At 36.2% G+C, this 12,572-nt stretch overlaps 1 protein-coding gene across 1 annotated transcript in view; it reads right to left on the bottom strand.

Moving 5' to 3' along the window:
• LOC106876925 (uncharacterized) overlaps positions 1 to 12,572 on the bottom strand; it is a 243,266-nt gene that overhangs the window by 38,305 nt on the left and 192,389 nt on the right. Inside the window, exon 11 of the mRNA XM_014925678.2 lies at positions 3,510 to 3,613. Coding sequence (XP_014781164.1) covers positions 3,510 to 3,613 — 104 coding nt within the window. The remainder of the gene's footprint in view (positions 1 to 3,509; positions 3,614 to 12,572) is intronic.

Genomic DNA, 12,572 nt, shown 5'->3' with positions numbered 1-12,572 from the left:
ATACATACACACATTTGTGTATTAAGGCTACCAATGGTTTCATGTTAAGAAAAATATCTTAACAATTCAAATGGAGATGAACACCATTCCTCCATGTGATCAGCTTGAAAAATTGTTAGGATATTGAGATATTTTTCTTAATATGAAACCAATGGTAGCCTTAATACACAAATAAAGAAATTTTATCCACCAATGTGGTACTGAGCACTCATTCTTGTTGTTCGACATTTACACACATGTATACACACATATATATATATATATATTTATATATATATATATATATTGGTGGACTGGTGACAGGATGGATATAGATATAAGAGAGTCAATAACAAATTGCACCTTATAGTTTTCCAGTAGCAAGATGAGAAAGTGCAAAGAAAGAAAGCAAGAATACATGGAAAGGAAAGCTGAGATTTAAAGTGAATGATGCTAATGAGTGGAAGGTGCAGGTGAATTCCAAATCACATTGAAATTACAAAGCAATGGCTCGACCTTACTGCATGGTCTGACTTGAGAGAAAAAAAATTTTGGTTGTCAAGCTGACAGTAATTTGGAAGAGCAACATTTAATGGCCACATAAAATGGAACATGTAGAATATGAAGAATTTGAGGAATCGTGAGGTATGAGAATGATAATGCATAATGCTTTTAGTAGAGGTATGTCACGGGTTTGTAGTTACACTCACGGTGTCCAACTTTGAGTTGGTGAGCAGAAGAGATATTTTCAAAATGCAGAGGGAAGGGGGAAAATGATTGCTCATGAATATAGTAAAGACAAAATCTGAGAACCAAAAATAAATGCTGATCAAACAGTAAAACAAAATAGCTGCTGTCTGGTTGAGTGGTTACAGCAACCTGTGGTTTTATGTTGCAGTTGCATAAATATCAAGAGAGAAAAAAACATACAACAATGCGAGTCAAAAGAATTGGTACATTCCTTAGTAGCAGCATCAATGATGGCTGACACTACTAAAGATACCAATACTGTATACAAGGAAGTGCTGAAATCATTGTGAACTTCAGTCGACAGCTGATGAAGGGTATGTCTTACACTGCAGGCTGTATGTACATCATCCACACCTACCTACCTACCTACCTACACACACACACATCATCATCATCATCATCATCATCATCATCACCGTCATCATCCTCATCTTCTTTTAAAGTCCAGCTTCCATACTGGTAAGCTGGCTTGAGATGGATAGTTTGACAGTGTCTAAAGAGTCAGAGGACTGCATCATGCTTCAGTGACTACTTCAGCATGAATTCTAAGGCTAGATACCTTTCCTAATACCAACAACTTAACAGAGTGTACTGGGTACTCAATTTGTGGCACCTGCACAAGGAATGTTCACCTCATAATGAAGTGGCCCCTGTTACTGAGAGAAAACAGAAGAGAGAGTGGCTGAGAATCATAGGGAGGAGGATAAGGAATGATAAGCAAGAGAGGAGGAGTGGGGAGAATGATATGGAACAGAGGAGAGAGAAAGTATTAGTGACAGGGTAATTGTAAGTATGCATGCATGTGTGTGAAAATGTATGTATGTATCTATGTATGTATGTATACAAATGTTAGTGTGTGAGTATTCATGTCTCATGGCCTTGACATCACGTGACTGTTGTAAATGAATGTCATTCCTTTCCAATATTCTGCAGAAACGTGCCTAACCATGGGGAAATATTACATTGCTTGGAAAAGAGGTAAGGTTTGCCAAATCCATTCATAAGACTGAAGACATTTGTACACAGTGTGACTGAACTCAGAACAATGTGATTGGAAAGCAAACTTCTCACTACACAGTCATATGTGGTAACTACTGCTAACCTCCTGTTTTACATCTGTAAGGAGTTGGTGTGCATTATTTTGACTTAGTTTGGTTGATTAATTTGGCAGATGTTTCTTGCACCAACTGTCTTATTCCTCAAATGCTAAGGGCAAATACCTATCCATTATGAAATACATAAAGAAACAATCAAACTTAACAGTAAACTGTGACAGATTTCTTTTTCTATAACTATTAAGGTTTAGTGGTATATTGACTCTGATCTTAAAGGGCAAATCTTCCTCTCAGCAACTGTCTTACTCCCCAAATATCAGTGGACCCTCAAAGTAAATATCCTACAATTGTAAAATATGCAAACACACGCAAATACACACACACACACACACACACACACACACACACAAAGACATATATGCACACATATACACATGCACATACACACTCCCACATATTCACACATGTGCATCTGCATACATGCACATACAATTTATACTATAGACAAATGTGCATGCCATATTTTCCAGCACACAAATCAAACTTTTCAGACCAAAAATTTCAGCTAAAAACTATAGGTTGATAAGTTGACTTACAAACCAAGACATCTTTGGAAGATGAAAATTTCCATGTGAAATGCAGCAGGATTTGGTAAGATAGTGACAATGTCTAAATGTTTACACTACATGTTTACGATATATATATCACATCGATCTGTATGCCGGAAAATATAGTAGTTATGTAGCTTAAAACCAAAAGTAAGAATGTCAAAATAAATTATGAAAAATATAAGAGGAAAAGCAAACACCCACCCAATCCCAATATTTGGGAATAATATTGGCTTCAAATTTTAACACAAGGTCAGCAGTTTCTGAGGATGAGTAAGTCGATTACATCAATCCCAGTGCTCAACTGGTGACTATTTTATCGACCTCGGAAGGATAAAAGACAAGGTCAGCCCTGGCAGGATTTGAACTCAGAACGTGAAGACAGACAAAATGCTGCTAAGCATTTTGCCTGGCTAATGATTCTGCTAGCTCACCACCCTTATATTTGGAAATAGTATTCCAATGAATTTTGTAATGAATGACCAGTTTAAAAATGTGTACCACCACCTTTATGTCTGTGAGATTTTGCTCTGAAAGATTTGTGTAAATAACTATATTTATGGAATCATCAAACCTGTCTTGCTGTTTATGAAATTTGCATAACTAGATATTTTAAGGAGGTAGAAGGAGGTATCTTTGTAAACTCAAAGAGAAACAAGTATGCTTTTAATACACACACACACACATCTGCTTCTTATATAACCACAGTCCAATGACTGAAACAAATAAAATGATAGATAGATAGATAGATAGATAGATAGATAGATAGATAGATGGATGGATGGATGGATGGATGGATAGGGAGGGAGGCTGGGAAAAATAGCTACACAGACAGATGGATAGAGATAGACATTATATTGTATATATGTTTGTGCCTGTGTTTTTCTGTGTATATATGCATATGTGTGTATATATATATATATATATATATATATATATACATACACACACACACACATATACACAGGATGAAATGGTGTGAAAAATCATTTAATTTTCATACACGGCAATTAGTCACGCAACTAATATATATCACATTATCAAAAACCAATCAATAAAAAATTTGTAACATTATTCATATAAAATGTTTATAAAAGCATAAGACATATCTACTCACGATCACTCAGTTTCTTCAAAACTTCTCCTCTTTCCTCTTCCAGGAAATCAGATGATCTTGTGGCATGAATATTTTCAATTATGTACGTGTAATATTTTTCATGTCTGTAAAACAAAATGTAAGCTGTAACAACAACAGCAACAACAACAACAACAACATCAAGTGTCGAAAAGATACTCAGCAAAAGATGCAAACAAAACTGAAGGAAGAAGAAAACTCATAATGATGATGATGATGATGATATCAAATTTTTGCACAAGGCCAGTAATTTTGGAGGAGGCAATAAGTCGATTACATTAACCCCAGCGTTCAGTTGGTTCTTATTTTATCGACCCTGAAAGGATGAAAGGCAAAGCTGACCTTGATGGAATTTGAACTCAGAATGGAAAACCAGATAAAATGCCACTAAGCTCTTTGCCTGTTATGCTAATGATTCTACTAGCTCACTGCATTTCTAAAAAGTGACTGGAAAACCACTAGAGAGAATTGTACCCCATATCTCTTAAACTCCAGATCAGCACTCTGTATCATTAACCTAAGTGACCCATGACAAACATAATAATAATAATGATAATTTTGACACAATGTCAACAATTCTGAAAGATGAATAATAACAATAATCCACCACAAGGTCCATTCCTTGCCATGATGTGATGACTTGTGTACCACAACCACTTTGAGAGCTATACCAATGGAGTGCAAAATCTGTGTAGGGCCTCCCATGCTTGACAGTCAAAGGATAGAGGCCAGACTAACATGTATCACCTCTTTGCAGAGGCAAAAACAGGTTTGCATAGGGCCAACACTCCTAGCAAGAAAAAAAGCAAAGTTTCAGAAGCATTGATGACAATTCAAAACCAATTTAACCCGGAAGAAGAAAATACAGCCCAGAGTTGAGAGCAGAGGAGAAAAATCGTTGGTGGCCTATGCTCCATTGGGAGTGAAGGACTTGAGTAAGTGAATAATAATAATCTTTTCTATAATAGGCACAAGACCTAAAATTATCAGGGAGGGACTAGATGATTACATCAACCTCAGTGTTCAACTGGTACTTATTTTATCGACCTTGAAAGGATGACAGGAAAATCCAACCTTGGCAGAATTTGAACGCAGAATGTAAAGATGGATGAAATGCCACTAACCATTTTGCTCAGCATGCTAAGCTAACAATTCTGTGAACAGCAGCAGCAGGACGAGGAGGAGTGTTTCTTATTTAGGCACAAGGTCAGCAGAATTAAGGACAGGCAGTTTAGTCAACACAGTCAGCCCCTGTATTTGACGGCTACTTTATTTTAACGACCCCTGAGGGATGAAAGTAAAGTTCACCTCAGCAGAATGGATTTGAACTCAGTATTTAAAGAGAAAGAATAAATACCACAAAGCATTTTCTCCGACATTTTTTTTTGACATTTTCAACATGAAGGGAGGCAGTAAGTCAAATCCATAAATGCCAGTACTTGACCAAGAGTAACTTTTTTATTTATTTATTTATTTTTTGTCACTAGACAGATGAAAGGCAAAGTTAACCGACCTCAGTGGGATAAAGAAGAGAGTAGAAACTGATGATGAAGAAACTAACAATGATAACTACAACAATGCATTTGACTGAAACAGAATAATTTGCCAAACTGTTGTGGCTGTGACCCAAAAGTGAATAGGTAGAAATTGAATTCTACCTAACCTAAGAATATAATGGTAAAATTTGAGATTGAGGAAATTGGTAAGTGTAACTATGTGCATAAGCAAAATTGGTAATAAATCCATCTCATAAAAAATTTCAAATGTTTTTAAAAGAGGAAAATGGAAAATCCTTTAGTCTTACTGAAAGGCTAAAGGATTTCTAAATAAGCCATTAAGACCAAACTGCAACGCTAATATATATTAGAGAAACTCTTTGGATTTTTTTTATTTGGGTCATCGAAAATTGCACTATTTTCTGTAAATATAATGTCAGTGATATATTAATTTTAGTTAAACTATATACGTGTGTGTGTGTGTGTATGTGTGTGTGTGTGTGCATGCAAGCACACGTTTGTGTGTGTGCATGTGTGCACGTGTGTGTGTATATACATGTATGTATATCTCATTCTAATTTTGACAGTTTCATTGCTGCATTGACACCGGAATTGAATAACAGATGAAACAGGAAGGAAGTGAAACAGATTATATGTTGTTTGTTTGTTTTTTTTTTGTTCATTTCTAATGGGTCTTGTTTTGTTAATGTTGTTACCAAACACAAGTCAAGCAAATCTCTCATCATAAACTTTTCTGGTTGTGATAAACCCATTATTTATTCAGATGTAGTGTATCTAGAATCAATGAACCTACCCTTTCTTTAGGAGAGCAAAGAACTGAGGAAAATTTAGATACTCTTTTTGGCTGCTCAATTTATCAAGTAGAAGTTCCCTTATTGATTCCTATTGTATTTCGTTTATTACAAGTGCAGAATTTAGATCATTTTACAAATTCAAGGCATTTGCAAGTTATTTTGGAAGCAGTTGTTGTTCTTTCCTGTAACTGGCCTGGATCAAAGAGATTTCTGAGCAATGATATCCTAGAAGTGACCATCTCATCTATTTTTCCAGGTATCATTATGGACTAAAGGGTAACAGACTTAATCAATCACTATTTCAGTACCACCACCTGACACTTTCAATGCCTGATACTTTCAATGCCTGACACTTTTGATGCCTGACACTTTTAATGCCTGACATTTTCAATGCCTGACATTTTCAATGCCTGACATTTTCAATGCCTGACACCTTCAATGCCTCACACTTTCAATGCCTGACACTTTCAATGCCTGACACTTTCAATGCCTTTAGCTGGCTATTCTGTTATAAACATTCAGACCTCTGGTTTGAGGATACCTTCCACTATTCCTTCCACCAGTCTTGGAGACCCTGTAAAGGGTTCTGGACACTGTCTTTCATCCTGTATAAAAGATAAATAAAGGAGTGTACCTGAGACTACATTACCCAATATACTCTTTTTAAAAATTTTGTAGGCACAGGCATGGTTGTGTAGTAAAAAGCTTGCTTACCAACCATATGGTTATAGGTTCAGTCTCACTGCATGGCAACTTTGGTGTCTTCAACTCTAGACCAAAGCCTTGTAAATATACTTGGTAAAAGAAAACTGAAAGAAGCTTGTCATATGCATGTGTGTGCATGCATGCATGAGAGAGAGAGAGGGAGGGTGTGTGCATGTGTATGTGTGTTTGTTATTGTTTCCTCATCTTCATATGATATGATAGTTGTAAACAAGCGTCACTAAGATGCATGAGAAGAGGTGTCCTTTGTCTTTAATATTCTGTGAAAACATGTTTGGTCATGGAGTGACAGGAAGGGCATCCAGCTGTAAAAAATTTGCCTCAACAAATTCTGCCTGACCCATGTAACCACAGAAAAGTGAAAATTAACCCTTTAGCATCCAGATTATTTTCTCAAATATAATGCTTATTTATTCACATTGTTTTAAATTAACCAATGAATTGTCTTGTAGCTTTAAGATTTCAATGATGTGATGGTTTAGTTTTCAGAATGACATTGCAGACTAGGGGTGAGAGGCCAGATCTGCTCTGTTCGAACATAAAGTATGTAAAGCAATATCATTTGGGCCTGATATGGCTGGTTTGAATGCTAAAGGGTTAAAAACATTGATGATGATGATGCAGTGCTTCATTTAAAAGCATTTGGGCTGTAAATTCTAGCAGGTCATGCAACCACATAAAACCCTAGCCATTAGCTAGTCTTGGAATCATAGTTTAGAGAAAAACTCTAACATTTCATCATAAAAGAAGTGCAAGTGACATGAAATATATAAAATATTTCACCTCATGACCTGCAGTCCAAGAATTTGATGCAATCACAATGTCTGCAGACTCACTATCTACAATCTACAGATATTCACACTGAATATGGAAGGAAGATAATAACCGCTGTTGCTCAGATAAATAATATAGATTTTTTTTCCTCTTTTCTGGAAGAAATTTGGTATAAGGATATAAGAGGATAACAGAACTACAATGAAATACACAAAATATACAAATGTGTTGCAGTGTGATTTTGAATACCATAGGCTGTATAAGAAACTAGATATGGCTGTGTGGTAAGACGTTTGCTTCCCAACCACATGGTTCCGGGTTCAGTCCCACTGCATGACACCTTGGGCAAGTGTCTACTATTATAGCCGAGGGTCAACCAAAGCCTTGTGAGTGAATTTGGTAGGCAGAAACTGAAATAAGCCTGTCACGTGTGTGTGTCTTGTGCAGTGTTTGTCCTCCACCACCAATTGACAACTGGTGTTGGTGTGTTTACATCCCTGTAACTTAGTGGTCCAGCAAGGGAGACTGACAGAATAAGTACCAGGTTTGACTAAAATGGTTGATTTGTTTGACTAAAATGCTTCAAAGTGCTGCCCAAGCATAGCCACAGTCTAATGACTAAAACAAGTAAAATATAGAAGATAAAAAATAACATAAGATAGTGTAAGAAAGGTTATATCATTGTTCTCATTGGTTTTAGTACCAACTTTTCCATGCTCACATGTGTCAGACGGAATTTGTTGAGGTGGATATCTTACAGGAAAATGCTCTTCCTGTTGCTAACACTTACTTGTTTTCAAGTAAAGTAATATTTTCCCCATGACCAGATTTGATTTCATGGAAGATTGAAAATGAAGGACACTGCTTGTATGACAGTGACACTTGCTTACAACTATCATATGATGTCAAGGCAAGGGGACAGTAACACACACACACACATGCCTATATAAATACACACACACACACATATACATGTGAATGTATATATATAAATATATATATAATGAAAATTTATAAAAGAACAAAAGATGAAGATGGGTGTGTAAACAACAAACAGATGTATTAGTTTAACACTCAGGAAGTGAGAAAGTCTTTTGCTTTTCAAGCCTACGCTCTTTGATAGAGAAGAATACAAAAATAAACAGGGAGAGAAAATAGAAAAAAGTTTAGTGGCTAGCGATCTATCATGGTGAATACCATACAGAGGGGTCACACAGGAGAGCTAGGAAGAAGGGGAGATAATAAAGTAGTGGTGATCCCAAAACAAAGGTGCGCATGCGTATGTAAGAGCATGTATATATATATATGCAGGTTCCACACACACACACACATATATATATATATATATATGTTGGTGCTACATTAAAAGCACTAGTGCTGGCACCCAGTACATTTTGTGAATTAGTTGATATTAAGAAGGGCATCCAGCCATGTGGTTGGGAAGCAAACTTCTTACTACACAGCCAAGTTGAAATAACCGAATGTAACACAAAATATTTGCTGGGAAAATAGCCATAAAATAAAAATACACATTAATTCATATCAAGATGATGAAGGGTGAATAATATATAAAGAAAATGAAAGGAAAAATGGAAGTCTAACTTGTTCCTGAAGTTTACATAATGGAAAATTTTTGACTAATATGTGACCAGCATGTTGAAGTCAAACTATATCACATTCAGAAGTACGATAGAAAAAAAAATGAATTAGCACTAGATCTCATACTGGGCAGAAATCTCTTTCCTGCCTTATCTTTCTTCTTGCATGTGGTAGTGATTGTAGATGTTGCTGAGGAAGTCTTAGGATAGAAATCAGCTGAAAGACTTAGTTTGATAAGAAATAGATATTTAAGTTTACGACAGGAAACTAAACACACATAGATATGCCTTATATGTACATATATAAAGGTGCAGGCATGGCAGTGCAGTAAGATGTTTGCTTCCTAACCACATGGTTCTGGGTTCAGTCCACTGCATGGCATCTTGGACAAGTTAGGAGTAAACTTCTGAACACACAGTCACAACTGCACCTACACAACCTTGTGCTTACAATGTGTGTGTGTGTTTATGTGTGTGTGTATATACATGTGTATGTGTTTATACACAAACACATGACTTCTGAAAAGTTTTTAACCTTTTGTTTTCTCTTTTTTGTTATTGCATATGTGTGTGAAAGTGTATGTGAGTACGTGTATGCATGTACACTTGTGAATGTCATAAGGTATGTCCTTATTAACAATTTCTAAGTGAAAAACTGATGATTTTCTTTATATTGTTCTGGAAGTGAACTCAATTTGAACCTTTGACATGTGAGGCTGAGGAGGACCAGTTATAGGTAATAATAATAATAATAATAATAATGATAATAATAATAATAATAATAATAAACAAAGAGAAAACTGGAGAAAACAAACTATACTGGATCATAGATATAGCATGCCCAGCTGACAACAAGGTATGCGATAAGGAAGAAAGAAAAGTTGAGAGATATGACAGGTTAGCTTGGGAAGTTAAGCAGTTGTGGTTGATGAAAAAGGTAGCAGTAGTACCAATAATTGTTGGAGCCCTGGGAACAGTGAGCAAAAATCTCAAGAAGTACGTGGAACAAATAGGGGCTGCAATAAGGGTGGAGCACTTGCAGAAAACAGCACTGCTTGGAACCGCCCGAATACTCTGGAAGGTGCTCGAAAAATAAGAGGTGTTACCTTAGTTCTCTGGTAGTGAACAGCTGACACCACAGTACATCTACAGCATTAGAAGCTGTGCAAAGGCAATAATAATAATAATAATAATAATAATAATAATAATAATAATAATAATAATAATAATAATAAACCCTGCTATGAATGCAGAGGACAAATGAAGACTAGAAAGAAATTAAACTAGCATGTTCAATGTCAGTGTGGATGTATTCATGCACAATAAGATACAAATCTGTTGAGAGGAAAAGCTAGACATAAGAGACATCAGATGTGGTGTGTATGAGAGAAGACTGCTCTGGTATGGTCATGAGATGTGTTTAGATTCACGGATCACTAAGTGTGAATGGAACTTGTGGAAAAAGGAAAACCAGGAAGATGTGTGATGAGGTAGGGAAGACTGACCTCAAAATGTTGATCATCTTGGAGGATATGACAGGGAACTGAGATGAATGGCAATATGCTGTACTTGAGAAGACCTGTCCATCTCAGCAAAACTGAGATCTTGTTAAACCCTTGCCCACAATTCATTTTCTAACACCCGTCCCTCTATCAGTCTCCTAACTGCAATACTACTCTCTCAGGTGCTGTAAATGAGACCATTTATCCCCCTACACTTCACATTGTATCCCTACCACTATCTCTTACCACCTCCTTCTCCTCCTCCCTGACCTACTCCTATTTCTTTCCCCTTTCACAAACTGATATTCACTACATTCATGTCGATCTCCATCACTAACTATCTGTCAGTCACACTCTTTTCATAGTGAACTTACCTACACCCATAAGTGCAGGAACAAAATTTCCTTAGGGGTGCAAACCCAATTCTTCAGGAGGCTGTTCAAAGTGTTTTTATCAACTCACCAAAAAAATTTTAATTTAAGGGTTGTGCTTACACCCCTTGCACCCAAGCCTGTGCCTACATACCCACCTTTTCTGTTCCTTTAACTCTATTTTCTCTCATATTCCCCTTGTACTTTGAGAGTATACCCTCACCATCTGTCTCTCTCTCACTCTCTCTCTCTCTCTCCCTTTTTTCCAGCTTGGGGATCCATGTGTTCTGCTCTTCAGCAAGACACTTGTTCCTGCCCCTCTATCAATGGTTTCACATCTTTCAATACTATACCCCAATCAGTTGAGGAGGTCTTGTTTTGCAAGAACTTGGTGACCTGACTAGTGCTGGTGCCACAAAGAAAAGCACCCAGTACACTCTGTAAAGTGGTTAAAATTATGAAGGGCATCCAACTGTAGGATCCATGGCAAAGCAGATATTGAAGCTCACCACAGCCCTTTTACTCGTTGATTTATGTCAAACAGTCCAATCCATGACAGAATTGAGAAAAAAACATTAAATGATGACATGATGATGATGGTGATGATGATGACAACAACGACGATGACGAATATATTAAATATATTGCTTTATGCACTTACATGAAATGAAATATTTCTCTGAAAATTAGATCCATTAACAATAAAAATCATATAATGTAAAGATGTGATATCAGCACATAAACATACACAAACATGCACACACGTGCACATGCACACACACACACACACACACATTGTAATAGCCACTTACAGAGGCAGTTTAGTTTCTGCTGTTATTTTCATTATATTTATTGTATTAAAGCTACACTCACAGAGTATGCAATTAATATCGTTATGCTTAATATATAGAATGAACATGAAAGACAGAGGATATTGTGCCTGTCTAACATTAAAATAGAAACCAGTTACTGAATTGCACGCATTAAATTAGCATATTTATAGTTAATGGGAAATCATTTACTTTATACATTTAATAATTAATATTAATAATTTAGGTTTGAGAAGGACACTGCCTGTGTTGCCTATCCAAAGACATAACACTGACACATACATGTTGTAAACAATGAGGGTAGCTTGTGGTTTATCAAAGCTTTTTGTATATGTGTGTGTATATATACATACATATATATATATATATATATATATATATATATATATATATATAATATAGTGGGGTAGGCCAGTTTATGAGGTTACCCTGGGTTTCTCGCTCATAAGGGGTTTAGCCTTACACCATATATTCAGACCCCCAAACACTGCTGGCCTGAGACCTCTTTAAAATATGGAGTGGGGAAAGCATCGTTTTTAAGGGTAAAACCCTAGGTGATTATCTCCTTTTGCCATTGTCCATCAATCTTCAGCCACGCTGCCATCTTGTGGTCACCTCCGGATTTATGTATTTCCACAAACAATCCTATATATATATATATATATGTATATATATATCAAACAATAAGCAACACGGATTTCAAAAGTGATTGCAGTACGCACGTTTCATGCTACTTCAATTTATTTAAGTAATGTGAGCATTACCTTAAATGCAATATGAAGAGCAATCTTCAGCTGCACGAAAAAATGCAGAAAACAGACATATTACAAATGTGGCAACATATTAAAACCAAGTGGGAGAGAGCATACATAAAATCCAAATGTGAGGAAGAATATATAAGTCCATCTTGACATAGCAGGGTCTATCAGGCTAGTA

The sequence above is a fragment of the Octopus bimaculoides genome, chromosome 4, assembly GCF_001194135.2.
Source record: "Octopus bimaculoides isolate UCB-OBI-ISO-001 chromosome 4, ASM119413v2, whole genome shotgun sequence".
NCBI classification, from domain to species: domain Eukaryota; kingdom Metazoa; phylum Mollusca; class Cephalopoda; order Octopoda; family Octopodidae; genus Octopus; species Octopus bimaculoides.
Note: the sequence above shows the minus strand (reverse complement) of the source record. Positions and strands in the feature narration are given on the sequence as shown.